This window comes from Canis lupus, chromosome 2, assembly GCF_003254725.2.
Source record: "Canis lupus dingo isolate Sandy chromosome 2, ASM325472v2, whole genome shotgun sequence".
NCBI lineage: Eukaryota > Metazoa > Chordata > Mammalia > Carnivora > Canidae > Canis > Canis lupus.
Genome location: NC_064244.1, coordinates 72,247,766 through 72,271,745, shown reverse-complemented (window position 1 = coordinate 72,271,745; position 23,980 = coordinate 72,247,766). Strand labels below are relative to the sequence as shown.

Below are 23,980 nucleotides of genomic sequence, written 5' to 3'. Positions count from 1 at the left end.
AGGAAACTAGAGGACAAAGACCCAGCAGCCAGGCCCGCCAGCTGGGGCTCAAGTTACAGAGGGGGCAGGTCGGCACCGCCCCCTCCCAGGCCCAGCTGGGCTGCCCGGCTGAGAGAGCCTCACAGAGCAGCCTGTGTGGGAGCGGGCGCTTTATTTGGAGCTGGGGCTGGGTCCTGGGTCAGGCGGTGGGGCTCGGCTCGCCCGAAGCAGCAGCGCTGCACTGGGCACCAGGCCTGCTGCCTGCAGTGTGGCCGTGTCGTCGTGGTAGACCGTGGGTGGGAATGTACTGAAGATCTCGAAGGTGGTGGCATCCACAGCCCTGGAGACCCAGCAGAATGGATCAGGCTGGGTCCTGGGGCCAGAGAACCCCCTATAGCTGCCAGCCCCACCTCTTGCCCACCTGGCCTGTGCAAGCAGGGTGCGCACATCACCAACAGTGTCCTCAGGCCGCATCATCAGCAGGAAGGCCTGCTCACCATTCTCAGACTTGATGCGCAGCATGGAGAGCAGGCGTGCTGGTGACTCTGGGGACTCCTGGTTCCTGTGGGCCTAGAGGCCATCAGTGCCCCCTGGTGGCCCAACCCCAAGGTCCTCACCTCTTCACTAGTCAGTCCCTCACCTCTCGCGCTCAGCAGCCAAGGCTGGTGTCTCTACCACGATTTCCTGGATCCGAGCAGGCAGTGGGCAGCAGTTCTGGAAGGCATCGATAAAAGGGAACAGAGCCCTGGGCCTTGCCAGAGTCACACCCTTCCCCCAACCCTTCTCCCTGACCAGGGATGGATGAGACCAGTGAGCCAGAGGGGGATGAAATGGAAGGGAAGCTTTGGGAGGCAGCCTCAATGTTCCCTTAAGAAGCCTTGAGGTCCCTCAGGGGAGGAGGGGAGACAGAACCCTGCACAATGACTGGGCTGGAGGCCTAACCTAGCATGGGTCAGGGAAGGCTTCTCAGGGGAAATGACACCTGAGCTGTGACTAAGGACAAGTCCAGAGAAATGGAATGGGGCAGGGAAAGAATCCCTGGTCAGGGAAAACTTCTCTGTGGGATGATACATCTGAGAAAGTATTAGCAGTTCATGTGGCTGAAGCTGACAGGTGGACTGGAAGAGAAAAGGTTGGATATGGGAAGAGGACCAACACGGGATGGTGGGCCTCGAATGCCAGGATAAGAGCTTGGCCTTACCCAAGAACCACTGGAGGGTTTCAACTGGGAAGGCCCAGATGCGGTTTAGGTTTAACAGAAGCACAGAGACTGCTGGGGGAGGACAGCTGGCAAGGCAGGAGTGGAGGTGGCAGGCTAGTGAGAGGCCGCTGCAAGTGTCTGAGAGCCACTCCGGAACCTAGTCCAGATAGTGGGCAGAAGGAATGGGGAGAAGGGACGGGTTCGGGAGAGGCGCTGGAGATGGACAGGTCAGGCAGGACTTGGCAATGTGGGGTGAAGGAGGCAGAGCGGTGGAAAACAGGTTGGGTCCCTTCTGCAGGTGGAGATGGGGGAGGAGCAGCAGGATGAGGGGTAGTGAGAAGGGCAGATGCAGGAAGGGGGATCCAGGACTGAACTGGATGTTCCGGTCTGGACCTCGACGAGGTCACCCAGGCCTTGGACTCAACTCCTGGCCTAGACTCTGACTTTTCCTCTCTTGCAGCCACACTGCTGCCAACTCAGCCCCTTGCTGGGTGCCACCTGAGCCTGCCCCAGATTGTTTTCAGGAGATAGTGGAACTGCTCTGAGAGCCTCCTTTCTCCATCTAGGCCCTCCTCAGCAGCCCCTGAGCCTGAGTCTCCAGATTAGCCACTGCTCTGGTAGGTTGGGTCAGGGAGCCCAAGAAGTCTGGGGGAGCTAGAGCTGGCCTTACCTGCAGGGTGTCCCGGATGGGTCCCCGGATGTCAACCACCTCACCTTGCCGGATCACAAACTTGGGGAGCCTGTTCAGGAACTTCTCAGCAGTCATCCTGGAGCCTGCAGGGAGTGCATTGGGAGCCTGGGCCTGGGGAGGGACTGCGAGGGATGGCTGATGGTGGAGGAAACCACCCAGAGCTGGTCCTGCCCAGTGCCCCCACCCCCCTGGCTCAGCCTCAGGGCCAGGTTCACCTGAGTGCTCCATCCTGTCCAGGGGCTTGTGCATCCTCTGTCGGCCCACCACACGGCCCTCACCTGGGAATGGGTCCAGCCCATTCTCTGGGTAAACCTGATTGCGCAGATCACTCACCTGGCAGGAAGGAAAGGCAACAGTGGGGGCCTAGACCTGTAGCCCCGGGCTCCACCCCACAGTTGCCCAGAGGCCTCCCCAGCCTCCCACCCCCCTGTCCCAGGAATAGGCTCAAGGGATAGTCTGATGCAATCCCCATTTTTCAGGTAAACTGAGGCCCCCAAGAGAGCGAGAGAGCTGCAGTTCATGCTACTGTCACCCACCTGGGCGCAGCTCCTACAGGCACTCCTCACTGTGCCAGCTGGAGCCGCTGTACCAACATCCTCCCCAGAGAGCCCCTCTCAGGACCCAGCCAGGAATCAAGGGGCCAGGGTGTGAGGAGAGGGCAAAGACTTATCTTGGCATGAACTGCCTCAAACACCCCCAATCATGACTCACATGGTTTTCAAGCCCAGGTGGTGGTGGTGCACACCCCCTCATGTCCCCTTGCTGTGGAATGACGCACCACACTCCGGGCTGCTGCTGGTGAGTTAACATCGTGACACCCTGCCACAGCACCCCATCTCACCCCCACCCACCCCTGCCAGGAGGGGGCCAGCTCACGCCAAGTCCTTTAATCCCAACATTTGCCCCCCACAGTGCCGCCTTCCACAAAAGCAGATGGCCTCAGGAGATTCTAGGCCAAGCCAGGCCACTTTTGCATAGAACCTCGGGAACCCCAGGCTGTCATGGTGTCCTGGATGCTGGGTGGGGCAGTGCCCCTGCAAGGCTGAAGACTGTGCCTCCAGGGTGCCAGCAGGGGGCACCCCCTGCCGCTTAGTCACAGGCCGCCGCCCTCACTAAGGAAGCGACTGAGGCCACCTGGAGCCTCCCTCCTACGCCCTTCTCAGCCTAGCTTCAGGCTCACCCTCTTCTGGGAAGTCAACAGACCAGGGTTCCCTTGGGGGGTGGGGGTAGTGGCTTCCCACTTCAAACTGGGTGATGTCCAAGGAAGCAGTTTATCCCCACCCCCTCCAAAATCCTCGCACTGGGTATTTTGAGGAGCAGCCCATCACCTTGAAGGGGACTCCATCAGGGTACAGCCGCTGGAGCTCTGAGGGGAAGAAGCCATCCAGTATGTCTCGGAGGCAGCGCTGTGGCAGGGATTGGAAGAGTGAGGCCCGGCTGGACCTGTGCAGTGCCTTCTGCTCTGCTTTCTGTCTGGATGGCAGGCTCTGGGCCTTGGGTCTACCCAATGAATCATATTCTGGACATTTCCAGGGTTCCAGGACTTGGGCAGGGGGGCCATGCTCTGCAAGTTGCACGTGGGCTTGGGTACCTATGAAGGGTTGGTGGAGCTGCACCCCCCCACCCCCCCATCTCCAGCTAATGGTGAGAGAGGGTGGGGCAAGGCCACCAGAGTGGCCTGTCTCCCCTCCCCACCACTCCTACCTGTGTGGAGAGGTCACGGAAGGGCCGGAAGGGCCCATCGAACATCATGAGGCCATTCCGATAGAGCTTCAGTGGGATGGGCTCAAGGACATGGAGCCGTGCTCCACCGGGCATTGGTATCACCTGGGTGTCACCGTCTACCACCAGCTCACTGAGATCCTTCAGGCTGGCCAGCAGCCTGTCAAAGTCCACCTCGGGGGGTGCCAATGAGTCCCCTGGCAAAGAGGATAAACACCCATGAGCCTTTCTTCATGGCAGCTGTGTGCTCCAGCAGCTCTGACCGCCATGGCCCCTGGCACGCTAAGCAGCGGCCTCTGCATCTCTGTAAGTGGCCGCCCGGTGGGGGTGGGGGACAGTTACTGCTACATAATAGCTCTCTTTTACGGAATACTCACCTTGTGCTGGGGGCTTAGTAACTATTGTGCCACTCTCTTCATACCAACTCCTATGCTGTAGGGGCTGTCATCACCCCCATTCTTCAGATGAACCACAGATTAGAGGAGGTTAAAGGCTGCCTAGGGATGCACAGAGGAAGGAGCAGGAGCAGGATTTGATCCCAGCTCTGCCTGTGTCAGCAGCTGAAAAAGCACAGCCCAGAGCTCCCACCTCTGGATTATCTGCCTGGATTCAAATCCTAGCTCTTTGGCTTCCACCTTTGTGACCTTGGTCAAATCATGTAATGCTCTGCACTGCAGCCTCCTCTCCTACAAGGGTCTGGGAAGGTGGACCACGAGAGGGCCAGCTCGGAGCAAGCACCCTGTCCTGTGGGTTACTGTTGCCAACTCTACCTTGCACAGATGGACCTTGGGCCAACCCAGAGGCTATGACGCAGGAGTCATTTATCTCCATTTTACACATGAGGAAACAGGTCCTCAGAGATGAAAAATGACTTGCCCCAGGTCACTTGGCAAATTAGAGGAGGGGCTGACTCTAGAGAATGCTTTTTCCACCCATCTGCACCATCCGGAGGGGGAGGTTGGGGTAGGCACACAAGGTTGTTGGGGTGGATGTCAGGACAGCTGCTGGACAGATCTGCGGCAGACCTCGGCTTGTGCAACTATTTCTGGGTCACACACCCCTTTGAGAAGCTAACATGCTTTGGCCTCCTCTTCTGAAAAGTATTGCACACACAGGTGTGCCTAAGCTTCAGGGGGTGGTGGGGACAGCCACAACAGATGCTAGAACAGAACAGCTGGAGAGCAGGTGGATGCTGGAGGGGTACAGGCTGGGGGCCCTTGGTCAGTCCTGGAAGGGATCTGGCTCCCAAGTAAGTCGTCCACCAGGGTGTAACCCTACAAAACCTCCTGTTTTCACCAGGACAGCCAGGCTGCAGCAGGATGTGGGTCAGGACTCTGGAGGCCCAATTCCTTTCCTCAGAGTGGTGCACCGGCTCTGGAGGTGTGGTGGCTGTGCTGAGGAAGTACGGATGTGGTGGCTTTGTTTCCTGTTGCCTTGTGGCTGCTCAAGGCCTCAGCTGGACTCCCCCATCCCCCTAGATCTGCTAGGTTGTAGGGACTGCACCTGCCCCCACCTCCTCGTGGGGTCCCCTGAAGTTCCTGAGATACCCAAGAAAAACTCACAGAACATCCCTGGGCATCCCTGGTATGAGTCGGTACAATATCAAGCCACTATTCTCCTTTAACAAAGAACTACATTCAGAACACACTGGTAAACCTAAAGATAACAACAGAAAAGCTCATCTCGTTGAACTCCTGCCCCTATCCCTATGTTCTTCCAGATAGGGAAAGAGGCCTAGAAAGGTCAGAGGGTTGGGCCCACGTAGCCCACACCAAGCAGAGCCAGGACCACTCAGATATGGTGACTGCCAATCCAGCTGCATCCTGGGGCCAAGGCTTTTTCAGGGAGTTGATGGACATGGGGTGGTGGGCAGTGGAGGGGGCAGGTGGCAGCCCAGGGGAGGATGCCAAGAAGCAGCTAGAAGGAAAAGAGTCTGCTGAGAAAGTCAGCCCCAGAGGCTCTCAGCTAGTGGGCCTAGGGCGTGGGGACGTCAAGGTGGGGTGCGGTGGGCACGTGTCGGGTGCAGCTGCCTGCAGTGAGCCAAGGGGTCCAGGAGATAGAGCCGCAGCTCTGGGCAAACCAGGCCTGAGACTAAGGAAGCCCAGCACTGCCACCACCTAGCAGGGAGTGCACAACAGAAGCCTGGCCTGTCGCCAGGTCACATGGGGTGAGCCAGGTCAGAGGTCTACTGAGGCATTTCCTCTCTGAGCTGCAGCTCTCCCTCCCTGGAGTGGGAGAGAATAGGAACCTTTATCCCACCCAACAAGATCCAGCGGGGGACTGACTGTAAGGACGACTCCGGGAGTGTCCACTTTGTGCCCAGCACCTAGAGGCAGGTATTACCACTCCCGTTTTAGAAATGAGGAAACCAGGCCTTATAAGGTGACGTGCTACTAGTTATGCAGCTTTTGGAGCCCAGGGGACTCTAAGACTCTAGTCTCCGTGACCATGGAGGCTGCCTGTCAGTGCTGGTTCTTTGGATATTGCTCCTGAGGTCCCTTTCTAAGGAGGGGTGTGGTGCAGAGAGATCATCTCTGAGGCCTCATCCAACTTTGAGCACCCATGATTTTATTAAAAAGGGGATTTAGGGGGATCCCTGGGTGGCTCAGCAGTTTAGCACTGCCTTTAGCCCAGGGCGTGATCCTGGAGTCCCCCCATCAGGCTCCCGGCATGGAGCCTGCTTCTCCCTCTGCCTGTGTCTCTGCCCTCCCCCCCCCCCCCCCCCCGTCTCTCATGAACAAAATTAAAAAAATAATAATAATAAAGGGGGAGTTAGGGAGGCATGGAGATCAAGACAATGCTCCTTGGCCCAAAGCCCAAGACCCTGGGAACCCAGGTTCCTTGGCCTCCCCTCAACCTGTTCCCCCATTCCTCTCTGGAGCCATACTGCCAGGGCTACAGCTTCCAGGCTGTGTGGTCCTAGACAAGTGGACCAACCTCTCTGGGCTTTGGCTTCCTCTTCTATAAAATAAGGACAATAAAAGTCCCCACTTCATAGGTGGCTGTGAGGCTCAGAGGAGGTGCCTGGCAGGTGGTGGCTGCTGTCACCCACATCCCACCCTCTTGCTCACCACTGGCTCACCACCTCCTCTGAGACGCCTTGCCAGGAGCCCCTCCCTGCCCGGAGCCTAAGCCTCCTGAGCTCCTAGAGCCTTGGGCCCACTCCAGAGCTTGGCACTTATCACAGGCTGTTGTCCTTTGGTTTGTTCGTCTTTCCAACCACAGCGGGCACTCCATGAATGCAAGTAGAGCATCCTGGGCCTGGCCCAGAGTGGGTGCTCCGAAGCATGAACTGGATCCATCCCTCCATCCTACCAGCATGTCTGGAGTGGCCAAGCTCTGCTAGGCCCTGAGAATCATGGCTATGCCCACACCCAGCATCCTGCCCTCCTCAAGCTCATACTTGAGTGAAGGAGACAGGGTGACAGCAGTGACCATGGCAGGTGATAAGTAGGACCACTGCGGAGGCTGCAGAGCCCAGAGGAGGGCCAGACCCTGCCCTCCCAGCCGGTGAGTGGTAGGCCTGCTCTGGGCTGGTTCCTCACACCTGCTGCTGTGAATACTAAGGTGCACCCTACAGCCGCTATGCCGGTCCCCACTACCTCACCAAAGGCTGAACAGGAAACAGACCTGCTATCTCCACACCCCTGCAGGCGTGGCCCTGCTCTAGGGATCTGCATTCCCTCTGCTTCTCAGGGGAAAGAGAACAGGCCCTAAGAGTCTCACCACTGCCAGGGTCACGACTAATTCTCAGGCCCCTGTGGTTGAGCATCATGCCACCCATCCCCACCTCATCCTGTGCAGATGACTGTCCCAGGGCACCTGATGGTCCAGGCCTGGGCACCCAGGCACTCCCACCAAGCCTTGGCCCACAGCCGAGCACTGTGTCCCATGCTGGGCACTCTGCGGCCTGACGGGGGCTAAGCAGCCAGGGCTCACGGGCCTCGTTCATCCACCACCAGCAGCCTGCGAGAACCTCCACGTGCACTACAGCATTCGGTGCCCCCAGTGGCCTGGGCATCAGCAGGCTGTCTCCTCATTTCACAGATGAGGACACGGACTCTGAGAGGTGAAGCATTCACCACACAGGCCGCTGGCTCCTCAGCCGGAGCTGTCCACGCAGTCACTCCAGTGCAGAGCCCCTTCCCACAGGCCGGGTGGTGCACAGGCAGCGCTGGGCTGCAGGTACTCCCAGCGGATTCTCCATGGGATTGGGTTTCAGCTAAGCTTCAAAAGAGAGGATAAAAGGGGGCAAGGCACTTGGGGGGACAAAGTAAAGGTTCGAGGGGTTACTGGGGGTGGGGAGGACTCTAGCCTGCCTGGGGTCTAGACTGGGGACACATGGGAGCCCCAGGGACAAGATCTGGAGTCAATATGGCTTCCTGAGCAGAGGAGGGAAGAGGCTCCCACCCAGATGCTGGAGACTGGGGCTTGGGGGAGGGGTGCTAGGGGGTAGGCAGAGGCTGGCAGAGGGAGGAGAGAGGTAGAGGAAGGGCAAGAACTTGGTGAGGCGGGGCATGAAGAGCTGCAGAGGGGACAGGGATGAGGAGGAGGAAGCGTTCATAAGAGACATGGAAAGGGGAGGAAGAGCTCAGAGAAGATGGGAGATTAGTGGGAGGGAGGGGATAGGGATGGGGGATGGGAGCTCAGAGAACAAGGAAGAAGGAGCAAGGAGTTCAGAGGGAACAGGGATGAGGGGGAGGGAGCTCAGAGGGGATGGGGAGGAGGAGGAAGAGTTTGCAGGAAATAGGGAAGGGGAAGAGGAGCTCAGAGGAGATGGAGATGAGTGACAGTGGGGAGCTCCGAGGGGATAGTGAAGAGGCAGCAAGGAGCTCTCAGCCCTGAGGCTCAGCACCTGACAATGGCTTGTGACTGAGCAGGACTGTCCCTTTCAAGTCTCCGCATGCCCTGAAGCACCAGGTATTCTATTTAATGCTCAATTTACTGGTGGGGAGAGCAGGGAGTGGTGAATGATCCAGCCTGGGGCCAGGTCCTTGCAAGGCTTCCCCTGTGCTGGGTCCCCTTCACAGGCCAGTGGACCCTCCTCCCCAAAGCAAGACTCCTGGCACTAGACTGGTTAGCACCATACAGATGCCCTGGCCCACCCTCCCCTGCTGCCTGAGGCCTGTGGGAAGTGGTATCTAACAGAGGGAGAGACAGAGAAATGAGCCTGAGTATCAGGGCCAGCAAGGGGCCCCCTCTGTGCACCTGAGGGCCCCTAGGGCAGAGGCAGCCTGGTGCCTGGGGACAAAGCAGTGGGGGAAGAGAAGCCTAGAGAGTTTAGGGGTGGGAGTGGGAGGAGGAAAAGCTGCTGGAAATGAAAAACATGTTGTTCATCTGGCAGAAGGGCTAAATTGGGGCATCTGGGATGGCTCAGTGTTTGAGGGCTGCCTTCAGCTCAGGTTGTGATCCCAGGGTCCTGGGATCAAGTCCCGCATCAGGCTCCCCACCCAGAGCCTGCTTCTCCCTCTGCCTGTGTCTCTGCCTCTTTCTCTGTGTCTCTCTCATGAATAAATAAAATCTTTTTTTTTTTTTTTTTTTAAAAAAAGCTAAATTGAGGCCCCTCCTTGTTTAAGAACCAGAGAGCAAAAGGAGGAGGATGCACAGAGGGAGCATATGGCTGGGGGTTTTCACAAGTGCTTTAGCTTTGAAGCACTTCAGAGCCAGCTTATTCTGAGCACAAACAACACAGACCTGAGAGGGCTGCTCTGTTTCTGGCAGGGACTGGGTAGGACAGGAGTCCACAGAGCCAGGTCCAGAACCAGCTATCTGGTCTGACCCCCAAAGGCTCTGGAAGGCCCTCCACTGGCCAGGAGGAAGGCTGCCCTTCAGCTGGCAGGGGCATGTGGAGGACCAGGGTGCGGTGTTGGCAGGCCTCTGGCCCTAGACCCCAGGAACGTTCTTAGGGCATCTGGCAGTCACCTTTCAGAGCTCTACCTCTCACCCAGGAGGGGCTGTCCCAGGCGTCCGTTTCCTCCTGTCTGCTCCCTAATGCACAATCACCAAGGCCACAGATTCCACCGCCTATATCTGCCCTGCCCCTCCTCGCCGTGCCTGCCGGGATCACCCTTCCACCAGACACCAGCTCATCCCCTACCTGGATGACTGTAACCACCTCCTAAATGGGCTCTCGGCCTCAGGTCTTGCCCCCTTCACTCAACGGTCTCCAGACTTCTTAGGGGCCTTGGTTTCCCATCTATAAAATGGAACAACCCCTGGCCCATGTTAAGGCTATTTATGAAAATGCTTTGAAAGCTGCAAGTGTTGTACAAATGGGAAGTGATGTTCTCAGAACAAGCAGTGAGGGAGCTGTCACCTGAGACTTCAGAGGATCTGCTCAAAGCTCAGACCTGAATGGGAGAGAGGACTCTTCATGTTTTGAAATTTATGGAATCAAGACCGTGTTATCATTCTCCAACTACTCCCCTCAGGAACCATGCTCATGCCGGCTCCCAGGAGGCTGCCACTGCCACCTGACCTATGGAAAACAAGAAAAGCCCTATTTGTTGGTAGGCCTTGCACAATGACGGGCAAGGTTGGTGCTAGGTGCTCTGCATCCACCCCACTGACTCCTTCCAACTCCGCAGGGAAGAGCACACCCTCACTGATGGGGAACTGGGAGCTCAGAGAGCAGAAGCCACGTGCCCAAGTCACACCTGGAACAGGTGGTGGAATGGAGATGAGAATCCAGGTGTGACTGGCTCCAGAGCCTGGAAAAGCACCTTCTGGGCAATCACCTTCGTTCTTTGAAGAGAATGGGCTGGGCTTTCAGAAATGGCCAGTTCTATGGCCCCATGTCTGGGGGGGTGCATTCCTCTGGACATGAGCATCAAGTTAAGAGTAAAGAATGGTGGCGTCCTAGAGAACCGGGGTGATTTCAACGGCCCGGCTACAAGCAAGGCTGAAAAAGGAACGCGAAGAGGGGATGAGCCCGGCACCGCGGGCAGCTTCCAAAGCAGAGGACTCAGTTTTTAACAACTTTGGGGCAGACGACACCATGTAAACTCTGGAGCCTGAGACAAATGAGGTCTTCTTCCATCTGTCTCTGGGTCTCTGGAGCCCTTGAAAGAGGAGCAGGCAGAGGGCCCGAGGCAGCTTCGGTGGTCAGTGACGGAGCCTGAGGCCTTTCCTCCCTGCTCCGGGGTCAGGGGCGAATGAGATGGGCTCTGCACAGCTGCTGGCCCAAAGGAGGGTGCTGGGGAGCTCCTTTCGTAGGAGGGGTCGGGGGCGGACCCCCTACTCTACCTGGTTTCCACAACTTCTTGGCTGTCATCCAGTCCCTCTTGCCATCCTCTGAGTCTGACTGGTCCTCGGAGTCCTCGTCGTCCGCGGGCTCGCCCACCCACTGCAGCCCGTAGTCCCCGAGGAACCGCTGCACGGAGAGAAGGGCCAGGTATGGGGGGCGGGGGGCGGGCAGCCAGTCCCCAGCCTCAGGCTCCGCTTGTCAGCTCGCAGAGCCAGCTGGGCACAGGGACTGGCGCTGGGGTCTTGGCTGCTTCCCGCCCGACCCTGGGAAGCCTATTGGCCCCCTGGAGCCACAGGCTCTTTCCTGCCCCATAAGCTTGGGAGGACTCAGTTAAGAGAATTCACGTGGAGGGCTTAAAGCAGGGTGTCCGGCACCGTGGGACCCACCGCAGGCGGCCCTGATGGCAGCGGGGACCCCGTGGGTGGCCTGAGTGGAGGAGGGGCAGGGACGGGGCAGGGCCTCCCATCCCCTCTGCCGCAGGGAGACTTCTGACTCGGCTACACTTCCTGGGGCTGCTTCTGCAGCTCCTGCTCTCCTAACCCCCTCAGCAGCCCTAGTGGCCTCCCGGGGCCAACCCTTCAACACGGACCGCCCCGCCCTTTCGTGCGTGCTCCCGGCGTCCACGCTTGCGGTCTCCCAGGCCTCTCAGGATGGACTCCTTCCCCTGGGCACGGCTGCGCGGCCCCGGCCCCGGCCCCAGCCCTCCAGATCTCGGTCTGTCAGCCGCACCCCTGCCCCAGCGTCGCCGCCCCGACAACTGCAACTGCGCTTCCACCCGCCTCGCCGTCCACACCTCTGGGACCTCTCCACGGTCTCCCATCCTCGAGGACAGAATCCAGCCCCGCACCACGGACGGACGAGCCCCCGATGGTCCTCGCGCCTCGCCCTCTCCCTCTGGCCCGCCAGGCCCGAGCCCACCAAAGTCTGCGCAGCAGGACGCGGAGCAGGACGCGGGGCAGGACGCGGAGCAGGACGCGGGGCAGGACGCGGGGCCCGGCATCTACTCTGCGGCCTTGACGCTCATGCCCGGCCCCCTCCTCGGCCTCCAGATCTGCCCGATGCCACCCCGCCGAGCGGTTCAGGCTCCGGCTCGTCTCTATCATGTCACCCCTCTAAATACCTAAATATTTTGTCGAAATCTCTGTACCCTCTGAGAGGGAACAGCACGGGCCAAGGTCCTGAGGTGGGAAGAGCTCGACGTGGTCAAGCAGAGGCAGGCCCGGGCTGAGAGGCGAGGCCCCCGGCGGGACCCAGGGGCTGGCTGGTCGGGCGCCGGACCCCTCCCCCGCTCTCCAGACTCTGGGTTAGTGCTGAGGAGGGAAACGCGGGGCGTACGGGAGGGGGACCCAGACCGGTGCGCCCGGGCCAGGTCCTGCGGGGCGACAGCTGTGGGGCGCCGGGTCTTTCACCTCCATCTCCCCGACCTGCCGCTGGAGCCGCGAGCACATGGTCTCCAGCTCCTGCTGCTGCTGCGCCTTCACCTTGCCTGCAGGGGAGGATCGGGAGGGGTCTGCGGCCGGCAGGGAGGCCGCTGGACCACCTCTGGCCTTGCCCAACCTTCTACCCCGAGAAGGGCATTTGGAGCAGCTGCCCCTTGAGAACTCGAGGGCTCCCCTGAAGACTGCCTGCTTGGCCTCTCCCCCTGACCTTGAGAGGAGAGCCCCCCAACCTCACCCCCCCCCAAAGGCTCCTGAGAGGGCGGTGTTCCTTCACACTTCTGACAGTGTGCCCTGTGCTCAGGGCTGGGCTATGTGTGCACCCAGGGGACTCAGTCCCACAGAGGAGGGCGCTGTCCTGGGTGTGCCATTGCCTGTGTCTGGGCTCAGCTGTCCAGGCCCCGCTACAGGACTCAGCTTGATGGTCCTGGAGCCCTGATGCCCAGGAGCCACCAGCCCACGGGAGGTGCCCCAGGAGGGCTGACCAGCCCACCAAGTGCGCCTCTTACCCTCGTGCTCCTGGAAGGTCTGCACCATTTCCTCCAGGGCCCGTATCTTCCGATCCTGCAGCAGCAAGACAAGGAGGGGCAGGCAGATTTGGGGGTTCCCAGAGTGCAAGGGAACTTTGCTGGGGACTTCTCCCTTCAGCTGGGAAGATCCAAACTTCTTGCCTCTGTGGGGCACTGGGGAGTTTAAAGACCCTGCCCCTGCCACTCTTTGGCACAGCCACTGCTCCTATACCTCAGATATCCTTGTGGTTCCACTGTGGTGAGGAAAGGTGTGGAGCACCCCAAGTGCTCCAGAGCTCAGCAGCACTGCTGCCATCTAGTCCAAGGCTACTTACTGGCCTTGTTCGGCTGTAGAGAAGACCCTTAACCTCTCTGCTCAGGTCACAGGGATCCAGATCAGCCTCAGGCCATACCTGGTCCTTGAACTGGGACGTTCAGTGGGAGAGATGGTTCTAGAACCCACCTACCCTAGCTTATTGCGGGAGTAAGCTCACTGGCCTCCCCAGCCTGGGCCCTTCCACCCCTCAGACCAGACCCTGGCCCTCTCCCCACCAGGGTCCCACCTTGGACAGAAGCTCATCAGCCTGAGACTTCACTTGCCGCTCCAGGTCCCGCATCTTCCTGGTCAAGGTGGCCACCAGCTCCGAGTCATGGAATACAGGGACTGCCAAACGGACAAAGTCCTAGAGCCCAGGCCTACAGCAGAGGCTGAGGCGTGGGGGGCCAGTGGACGGGGACAGGGATCTCCAGAAGCAGAAATAAGAGGAGTACTTGTAGCTGCCACTTAGATAATAGGGACTATCCTACATACTCTGCTCATGTCAGCTCATGCTGTCCCCACAATGCGCCTCAGTTTACAGGAACACAGAGGATAGGGAGCGAGTCAGCACCGAGGACAAACAAGCACCCAGATCTGCATGTGGGCCCTCCAAGTGGTGCACGGCCTGGACTCCTCGAGAAGTCAGTGTCATTTTTTAAAAAGGCAAAGTCACTGTTCTACGGAGGTGTAACAAACACAGTGCGTGACCCTGATTAGAACCTAGATCAGGAAAAACAAGAGCTGTGAGATCATTTTGGAGCATAGGAAATTGGAGCGCAGAAGAGGCTTGAGCGTATCACCGCATCATCCACATTCTTAGGTGGTGTCACTGCTCCGTGGTCATGTGCTTCCTTATTCTTGGGACAGGCACACTGAAGTGCTTACGGGTGAAACGTCATGATACCTGTAATCGACTTCCAAATGGTTCATCAACAAAATACATTTACATTCATAGATATGTGTATACGGACAGAGAGAAAGCAAATTTGTGGCAAAATGTCACTCATTGTTGCGTCTAGATGGCAGACATAGAGGTGTTCACCTTACTATTATTTTAATTTCTTTATAGGCTGGAAATTCTTCAACATAAGAAGTTTGGGAAAAGAAACCGAGAGACACACAGGGAGGAACAGGTCCTCCTTTCCCTGCACATGGGCCTGTGTGTGAAGCAGGAACTGCATTTTTCACCATGCAGCCATATGGGCTGACATGCCAAGGATGGCTCAGTGGAAAGATGGAGAAACCTGAAAATTTTTTATAGATTTTATTTATTTGGGGCAGCCCGGGTGGCTCAATGGTTTAGCGCTGGCTTCGGCCCAAGGTGTGATCCTGGGGACCCAGGATTGAGTCCCGTGTCAGGCTCCCTGCATGGAGCCTGCTTCTGCCTGTGTCTGTGCCATTCTCTCTCTCTGTGTCTCTCATGAATAAATAAATAAAATATTTTTTAAAAAAAGATTTTATTTATTTGAGAGAGAAAATGCACACTTGAGTTGGGGGCAGGGGTGGGCAGAGGGAGGAGAAGCAGACTCCCCGCTGAGCCCGATGGAGCTGAAGGCAGACATTTAACCCACTGAGCCACCCAGGTGCCCCAAAACCTGGACTTTCGATGATGTCTTTGAGTCGATGGATTAACAATCCTGGAGCTGCCTCCTGGACTTCATGATATGCCAGACAACAAGTCCTCCTCAATGTTCATGCTAACTGATTAAGGGTTTTCTCTGACTTGTAGTCAAAGCTTTGTAACAGACAGACAGACATCTGGGCTGGTCAGTGCATAGAGCATGGATGAGCTCACTGAGGCAGAGGGGAGGGGGGAGAGCTGGGGAGAGAGAGAGGGAAGGAAAGAGAGAGGGAGAGGGGGGAGGAAGCATCACACTGAAAAGCTGGGAGGAAAAGAAGGAGCTAGCAAAGAGAGGAAAGAGCCTCAGAGGCAGGAAGAAATCTGAGAGAGCAGTGTCATGGTGGCCAAGGGCCCAGAGTGATCTGAGAAGGAGGGAACGGTGACCCATGTGGAATGCTGCTGTGCACAGAAGTGAGACAGGACAGGCAAGTCCTTGTTTGTGACCTCGGTGGGGACAGACATTGGCTGAGAGTGGGGTGAGGAGCAGATGTCAGGGGAGAGGCTGAGAGTCCTGGGATGGCTCCTTAAGGGGAGGAGCTGGTTACTGGGGTTACTAAGGAAAGTGTCCCCAGCTGGGCTGACTCTGTGCCTGAATGGCTGTGGGGCCAGGCTCTTCTGTCTCCTTTCCCCACTTCAAATCCCTGTCCTATAACACGGAGGAGTGTTCAGTGGAGGACTGCCTCCCACCTCACACTCACAGACCTTGTAGGAAATGGGAGGCAGAGACATAGAATGTTGCCTACCCAAGATATCACAGCTAGCGGAACATTCTAATCTCATTCCCAGCTCCTCCAGGCTTGCAGCAGACTCTGACCCTACCTGCCCACGTCTCCCCCATGTCTGGACCCGTTCCACCCTCTCTCCTCTGGGAAGCTGCCCCGTGAGCTCCATCTGGGGACCTCTGAGATGAGTATCACCACAGCTCTTTGGGGAGGGTGCAGGCCAGGCAAGGAGGGCTGTCTGGGGACCGTGGGCTCACTCACAGCAGGCCACAGTAGGTCTGTGCCTCTCTGGGCTTCCTTCGGCTGCCCCCTCTCTGAGACCTTCTCCGGCTGCTAGGGACCCAGACCCTTTTAGGCCTCTGTTCTCACCTTGCCTACTCACAGGGGCACCTACGCCGCCATAGCATGAAGGGATGGAGATCCTTTCTTCTGAGCCATGTCCATTATTCAGCACGTCCACCTCGTCTTCTGCAGACAGGGATGCCCAGGTCACTGCTCTGGGGCTGAGGCCCAGAGGAAGCTGGGACCCTGGGCTCTGGCCTGGATAAAGCAGCCTGGATGCTGTACTCCCAAGTGTATGTGAATAGAACATGTGGGATGTCAGGGAGCAAGGATCCAACCAGAACAGGCTTCTTGTAATTCTGACAGCCTGGCTCCCGGGAGGACTTGAGTAGCCAATGCCAGCCACACGGTGGCAGCAAGAATGGGGTTGGGATGCCAAAGTCTGAGCCTGCAGGAGGCAGGGCAGAGAAATGAGGATGGGGCTTCTGGGAGAAAAGGTGGTAATGGGCTGGAGAAGGCTGGGGTCTGACCCCTATGGCTTCTCGGCACCCACTGGCCCGCCCCACAGTAAGTGGAGGGGTTCAAATGCTAGCAATGACATCTCTTCTAAGGGGGTGCGCCTCCTAATCAGAAAGCTGCCAGGAAGCCCTGTCCTCGGGGAGGGATGAGGGAGCTGCAGGTGGGCCAGCTGCTCTGGTTGACAGGGGTGATCATCCTGTTCCTTCTCTCCATCTGCACCCCAGGGAGACCAGCAGGTGGGAAGTGAGGGGGACACGAGGGCAGAGCCCACACTTACCATCTCCGTAGAGTTTTATCCCTCGCCTCCTAGGAACCCAGGCAGGAAGGAAAAGACAGATAGACAAGTTAGGACCCTCTGGAATGTCCCAGGGGGTCAGTCTAGGTGCCCAGCCAAGCCTAAAGGAGATGGAGGCTGGGCCTCTGCCTCCCGAGGCTATCTCCTTCCCAAATCGCATCCTCGGCACTGGGCAAGCCAAGGGACAGGCTTTGAGGTGTCCCCTCCTCCCAGCAGAGAAGGGCGGGGAAGGGCTGAAGGGCAGAGGTTTGGGTGGAAGACACAGAGCTCCCAAGCCCAGAAGCCCAGCCCCAGCTGTGTTTTAAAATGACTGTGCAAACCCCAGGTGGGTCCCTTGACTGCTCTAGATCTCCCCGGCCTTCAAATGACTCAAAGTGGTGTTCAGAAGAGCAAGAAGAGAGGTTAAAAAAAAAAATGCTTCAAAAGGATGAAGTGCTAGACAGATGTAAAGCGTTCTCTTCCTGAGGGCCAGCACGTGGCTGGCCCAGGGGAGCCCTACAATCGGTGTTTGCCAATGAACACGAGAACGATGAATAACCGGGTGCCGCGCCGCTCCCACCCAGCCCACACCCTGCTAGACGGCACAACCCAGTGTTTGCTCAGACGCCGCAGAGCCTCTCTGAAGAAGTTAGAAGAGAAAGATACGGTGGTCAGGGAAGGCTATGTGACTCCTCACCTTTTCCCGGAGACACTAGGAGCCCTTCTCCTAGTCCACTGGGCTGAGAGGAGGCAGGGGCATGAACATAAATACCCCCTGAGGCTGGTTCCTTACCCTGGATTCACAGGCTCTGACTGCAGGGGGACTCTTCGGGTCTTGCCAAGGGAGGCCAAAGGTGAGCTCATAGCTCTACTTCTAGATTCTAGCTGTCAGGAACTCCCTGAGAAGATGGAAGGAAGTCAGTCCCAGGGGACAGAGGGAGCCCGGGGCTTCAGGATCAGGGAAACTTCCTCTTCCCTCATTTCTTTTCCCAGGAGGGAGCACTGTCCAGGGAGCAGCACCCCTCACTTCTTCCCACCGCCCCTGCAGAGGTTTCTGGAGGCAGGTTGGCCTCACGATCCGTGTACTTGACGTCTGCTGGATCCTCTGGATATCTTGCTTTCTGCTCTGGCCCTGGGGGCCCCTGGACTGGCTGGGAAAGGGGGATGGGGTACAGAGATGGGTCAGAAGCCTGGGACTTTCCCAACTTACAGCCGGGTCACCAGATTACCCAGAAGGCCTGGGGCTTTTAGCCATCCTTCAAGGAGCTGTGGACACAAAGCTCAAGTGTCCTGTTCCCTCCTACAGGAACTCAGCTGTCATTCTGACTCTCGGAGCCACAGAGGAGCAACCCAAGGGCAGGATTCGACCAAGGCACAGTCTGTGTGGTAGGGAGATCAAGAGCCAGGCTCTGCCGTCCACCAGGTAACCCGTGCCTTGGTCTCCTTTGATATGGTGACAGTACCAGCCAGGTAGGGTTAACAAGAGGATTCAGAGATAACACACATAAGGCACGGAGCCCAGTGCCACACTGAGGGGAGGCACGGAAAAATGTAAACTGTGGGGGCGCCTGGCCGGCTCAGGCTGGTGGAGCCTGCAACTCTGGATCTCAGGGCTGTGAGTTTGAGCCGCATGTTGGGTGTAGAGATTAGTTAAAAATAAAAAAAATTTGGGCAGCCCTGGTGGCTCAGCAGTTTAGTGCCGCCTTCAGCCCAGGGCGTGATCCTGGAGACCCTGGATCGAGTACCACGTCAGGCTCCCTGCATGGAGCCTGCTTCTCCCTCTGCCTGTCTCTGCCTCTCTCTCTCTGTGTCTCTCATGAATGAATAAATAAAATATTTTTTAAAAAATAAAAATAAATTTTAAAATTTTAAATAAAATAAAATCTTTTAAAAAAGTTTTTAATGTTATGGCTTTTGTTGCTATACACTGAGGACATTCAAACATGTTCATTCCCTTCCTTTCCTCTTCCTTCTGGAAAGATGAATGCACATCAGTGATGGAATTAAAGGCCAACACTAGGGCAGCCCGGGTGGCTCAGTGGTTTAGCACTGCCTTCAGCCCAGGGTGTGATCCTGGAGACCTGGGATCGAGTCCCACGTTGGGCTCCCTGCATGGAGCCTGCTTCTCCCTCTGCCTGTGTCTCTGCCTCTCTCTCTCTCTCTCTCTCTCATGAATAAATAAATAAAATCTTTAAAAATAAATAAATAAAGGCCAACACTATTCAGTGAATTAGTACATTATGTGGCTAAATATCTACAAATCCTAGAACCAGAGGACCCCCATCAGGGCCTGAATCAAGCCTTTTTAGGACAAATCCAAGGCAGTTTCACTTTGAAAATGTATGGCACTGGTTTCCACCCCGCCCCTGAAGCTGCCCGGCATGGAGGCTGGAGGCAGCTTCTCAGTCTTCATTCCGGAGTTTGGGTCTCATACCCCACCAGGTCTAGTGTTGCCTCATCCCTACCATCAGCCTTCCCAATCTGCCCCTAGCCTCCCCCTAGTCCCTGCTGTCTTGTCCAGGCATCCTAATGGTTTGTGTGGCACCAAGTGCAATAGTCCCTCATGGTTCCCTGCTCCAGCATCTGGCCAGAGGGATCTTCATAAACATAAAGCTAACACGTTGGGGTGCCCGGGTGGCTCAGTGGTTGAGCATCTGCCTTTGGCTCAGGTTGTGATCTCGGGGTCCTGGGATCAATGCCCACATCGGACTCCCCACAGGGAGACTGCTTCTCCCTCTGCTTGTCTCTGCCTCTCTCTCTCTCTCTCTCTGTGTCTCGCATGAACCTCCCAATGGCTCCTCCTCACCCAGAGAAAAGAAATTCAAAATTCCTTAACATAGATGATCAGGTCCCTGCCGATGCCTCCTAACCTCACTCCCCCATCTCCCCCTCTTACACTCAAGCCAGCCTGGCCTCAAAAGCACTGGCCTTGGCACATGTGGCTCCCCCAGCCTAGAACCCCTTCTTGGAATAGCATCCCTACTCCTATCTTCACCCTTCCCTTGGTTGGCTAACTCCTCTTTTTTTTGTTTTTGTCTGTTCTTTAGTTTTAAGTTTTTTTTTTTTTAAGATTTATTTATTTATTTATTTATTTATTTATTTATTTATTTATTTATGATAGACACACAGGGCGGGGGGGCAGAGACATAGACAGAGGGAGAAGCAGGCTCCATGCCGGGAGCCCGATGCGGGACTTGATCCCGGGACTCCAGGATCGTGCCCTAGGCCAAAGGCAGGCGCCAAACCACGGAGCCAGCCAGGGACCCCCCCAGCCACCCAGGGATCCCCCAGTTTTAAGTTTTTATTTGAAAGTTATTATAGATTTGCAGGAAATTAGGAAAATAGTACAGAGGGGATTTGTCTGCCCTCACTCAGTTGCTCCCAACAGTGACACTCTATGTGTGTATCTATTTATGCTATCCTACCCATATGTACATCCCAGATAACCACCACTGCAGTCAAAATAAAGAACTACTCCATCAGCACAGAGTTCCCCTCACCATAAGGCTCTCCCTCATGCCAACCCTTTCTAGTCACCCATGCCATCCCCAACCCCTGGAAACCACTACTGTTTTCTTACTTCAAGAATGTTGTATAAGTGGAAACACACAGTATCAACCTTAAAAAAAAAATCTTTATTGAGACCTAACTCAAGCACTTAGTTCTTTTAAAGTGTACAATTCAGTGGTTTTTAGTATATTCACAGAGTTGTGAAACCATCACCACAATCAATCTTTAGAACATTTCATCTGCTATCAGGTGATGTTCCTTTTGTGGCTAACACTGTCCTGTGTGAACTTCCACTGGGCTTGATTACCCCTCCCTTCTCCAAACTCTTATCACCATTAATGACCACTCAGAAGAAACTACTTTTAGGGGATCCCTGGGTGGCGCAGCGGTTTAGCGCCTGCCTTTGGCGCAGGGCGCAATCCTGGAGACCCGGGATCAAATCCCACATCGGGCTCCCGGTGCATGGAGCCTGCTTCTCCCTCTGCCTGTGTCTCTGCCTCTCTCTCTCTCTCTATCTCTCTCTCTCTGATGACTATCATAAATAAATAAATTAAAAAAAAAAAAAAAGAAACTACTTTTAAAAAGGCGGACATTAACAAGTGTTGGTGAGGTGAGGAAATTGGAACCTTAGCTTGAATGGAAATGGCACAGCAGCTGTGGAAACCTCTCTGGAAGTTCCTCAAAAGGCTACCTTATGGCTCAGCAATTCTGCTCCTAGGTAGCTTCCCAAGAGAATGAAAACTTTTTTGTGTGTATATTTTTTTATTGGCGTTTGAATTGCTAACATATAGTATAACACCCAGTGCTCATCCCGTCAAGTGCCTCTCTCAGTGCCTGTCACCCAGTCACCCCATCCCCCCCCACCTGAGAACGAAAACTTATGTCCACACGAAAGCTCATCTACACGTTCACAACAACATTATTCATAATATCCAAAAATGGAAACAACCCAAAGGTCCATCAGCCAATGGATGGATAAAGAAGTCTGGTATATCCTTACAATGGAAGCCATGTCACCACATGAATGGATCTTGAAAACATTATGCTAAGGGACAGTCACAAAACACCACATATTGTTATAACCCCATTGATCTAAGATGTCCAGAATGGACAAATCTAGAGACAGAAAGTAGACCAGTGATTGCCTAAGACTGGGGGCTGTTGGGGGGGTGGGGCAAACAGAGGTAGTTGCTGAAGGGTACAGAGTTTCTCTTCAGATGCCAGAAAATGTCTATATTGATTGCAGTGATGTTTGTACAACTCCCATGAATATCCTAAAAACTTGAAACTTACATTTCAAAGGGGTAAAGTATACAGTATGGGAATTATATCTCAACAAAGCTATCACAGAAAAAAGGTCCCCAAACCCAACCCAACACCTTCCCTGAAAATAAGCTCCTCGCACTTTCCCCTACTTAATGGGACCCCATCAACCAACTACAAAATTTTCCTCTCCTTCCTTCTCTCTTAATCCCACCCATCTCCAAACGTTGCAGGTTAAACTCTGCAATGTCTCTCACACAGCTCTGCTCTCTGTGCCCACGGTGGCCCTCCTAGGGGCCCTCTCACTGCCCTTCCTTGGGGCTGTCACGATGGCAGCTGACTTCCCTGCTTTCCGGCTCACCTCCAGCCCATCCAACACACTGTCTCCGGATTAATTTTCCCCATGGATTATGAGACCCCTGAGGGTGACGACGGCATCTCCCTATCAGTTTGGGGACTCCGGAGCGAGGGCGGGACTATGTCTCCTCCTCCCTCAGACTGGGGGTGGGAGTGGATCTGAGGATAGAGCTACGTCTACCCCCCTCACTTGGGGGCTTCCAGGCTGTGACTTCCCCCTCAGGCTGGGCTGTCTCCCCTTCAGGCCGGGGCTGGGAGAGGACAGCTGTGCCCCATGCCCCACATCTCTGGGGCCCAAGTCGGGGCCCAAGTCAGGCCCCAGTGTTCTCCAGCGCCGACAAGGCCCGGCCGGCTGCACGCCTTCAGCCCTCAGTCTCCAGCTGGAAGTGCTCACGACGCGACTTGAGTCACGATCCAGCCCCTCCCAGGGAACCGCGTCGCCTCCTCCCGCCTCCTCGCGGAGCCACGGCAGGCGGGGGCCCGAAGCCGCTCCCAGGCCGCGGGAGCCTGCCGGGCGCGAGGCTCGCGGGTCCCGGGGCTCTCGGGGCGAGCACCCCCGCCTGCGTGGGGGATGCCGGGGCCGCAAAGTTTTGAGCCGGGACTCACCGCGCAGGGCCTGGGAGCCGTCCCGCGGCGCCGCCATCTTGTTGTCACGCGGTTTCCCAGGCGACCAGGGCCCGTGCGCTTCTCATTGGCTAGTTCGAGGGTCCCGGGCGGGTCCCACCGCCTGTGCTCGAATGCTATTGGCCCGCGGGTCTAAACTCTTAGCGGGACGCTGCAAATCCCAGAAGCCACCGCCCTGAGCGTGTTCGAAATCTGGAGAAATGAAGGGTCCAGTTACACCCTCCCACCCCGAGAAAGGGGGGGAACCTGGGGTTGGATTCATGAAGCCTCTGAAACCTGAATGTGTAATCCGACAGTGCCACTGTTTTTGCACACTTGATTTGCGGGGAGATTATCCCTCTCTCATGTTTCCCCATCTGTACAGTACAAAGCGCGGGGGTGCTTTTTTTAAAAAAAAGTATTTATTTATTTGACAGGGAGAGAGAGCATAAACTGGGGGAGCAACAGGCTCCCCGCGGAGCAGTTAGGTGGATGCTGGCTGGATCATGACCTGAGCCAAGGCAGACAACCGACTGAGCCACCCAGGCGCCCCTTTATTGAGCATGAACTGAAATGATGCAAGTACTCAATAAATGTTTCCTAAATCGGAAATTCTCTGCTCGCTTCTTGACCAGATGGCGCCTTATCAGGGATACTCAAATCTTAGTTCCTTTGTGAGAAAGTTAAGGTAAGACTCCGAGACTCCCTTTGCCTTTGGGTAACACATGACTTTGAGAGAGATAATTCCCCTCCCCAGTCTCATCAGAAAAAGTTAAGATGTTAGATTAGATCAGCTTGAGGCAGTTTGATTAAAAGCATGGACTCTGGCCGCAGGAGTCCAAGTGACTGACTTGTGTGTCCTGGAGCAAGTTATTCACCTTAGTTTCTTCATCTGTAAAATGGGGGAGAATACCCTCCCTTTGCAGGGTTGCCCTGAGTATTAAATGAAATAATTATTAATAGTACCTATCACAACACCCACATAGGGTAAGCTTTCAAAAACATTTGCTGCTTTCAACTATTTTTATCAGTGTCTCTCAGCTTTTCAGCGGTGATGGTCTAAAAATCTATGACTTCTATTCTCAGGCACCCACTTCCTTACTCATGGGCTCCACCACCAAAACTCTCTTGCATATCTCAGACTGACTTTGTAATGTTTTCCATTTGACTGTCTAATCTGCATTCAGGAGAGGACCAGCTTCTTGAGGCATTCCTAACACACCAATTGGAGGCTGAAGGGAGCTATGAATTAATGAGCGCCTTCCAAGTGCCAGATGCCAACATTATGAGGTTTATAGATGTGAAAACAAGCTCAGAGAAGTGAAGCGATTTGCTCGGGACTATGCAGGTAATCAGCAAAAGTGTATTCAAACCCAGAACTGTCTGCCTCCAAATTCTGTACTCTTTCTAGAAGCTCCCACTTTGGTGAAACAGGCAGGGGAAGATAGGCCAAGGTGCAAGTGGTACAGGCCTCCTGTCAAGGGAGGAGTTCAGGTGGAAAGTGTAACTGGAAGTCAGAGGTGGGAGAGTGCTCTTGCCTCTGAGCTTCTCTTAGAAATTTCTCTGAGGCTTGAGGTATAGGAGTTGAGAAACCTTTAGGTTATACTGGGCCAACTGTTTCTGGGAGGTTGGAGCTGTGGTCAACAACTTTATACCGTCACCTTGTTTACATTCATTCTGCCCTTGAAGGGGTCTGCCTTGGGAGCCCTGCTGTGGTCTTCCTCCC

At 55.7% G+C, this 23,980-nt stretch overlaps 2 protein-coding genes across 9 annotated transcripts in view; both read right to left on the bottom strand.

Annotated features, from left to right (window-relative positions):
- Positions 1-131: 131 nt before the first annotated feature.
- Positions 132-22,397, bottom strand: UBXN11 (UBX domain protein 11). 7 transcript variants are annotated; one of them, XR_003136664.3, is made up of 16 exons: positions 22,258-22,397; positions 17,315-17,420; positions 16,525-16,553; positions 15,816-16,007; positions 13,348-13,448; positions 12,785-12,839; positions 12,249-12,325; positions 10,839-10,965; positions 3,576-3,790; positions 3,200-3,277; positions 2,583-2,666; positions 2,087-2,204; positions 1,851-1,954; positions 620-693; positions 401-549; positions 132-319 (listed from the first exon to the last, which is right to left on the bottom strand). XR_003136664.3 is itself a non-coding variant. In XM_025447385.3 (16 exons), the coding sequence occupies exons 2-16, from the start codon at positions 17,383-17,385 to the stop codon at positions 151-153; spliced, it is 1,635 nt and encodes a 544-aa protein (XP_025303170.1). In that variant the 5' UTR covers positions 17,386-17,420; positions 22,258-22,397; the 3' UTR covers positions 132-150. The 7 variants fall into 7 exon arrangements, 6 of the variants coding, with proteins under 6 accessions (XP_025303170.1, XP_025303173.1, XP_025303175.1 ...); XM_025447385.3 differs by having other exon boundaries at positions 401-541; XM_025447388.3 differs by having other exon boundaries at positions 401-541; positions 2,583-2,663.
- The window catches only part of CRYBG2 (crystallin beta-gamma domain containing 2), a 43,585-nt gene continuing 41,935 nt past the window's right edge, over positions 22,331-23,980 (bottom strand). For both annotated transcript variants that reach the window (XM_035712899.2, XM_049098641.1), the window contains exon 22: positions 22,331-22,467. In XM_035712899.2, coding sequence (XP_035568792.2) covers positions 22,408-22,467 — 60 coding nt within the window. In that variant the 3' untranslated portion in view covers positions 22,331-22,407. The remainder of the gene's footprint in view (positions 22,468-23,980) is intronic.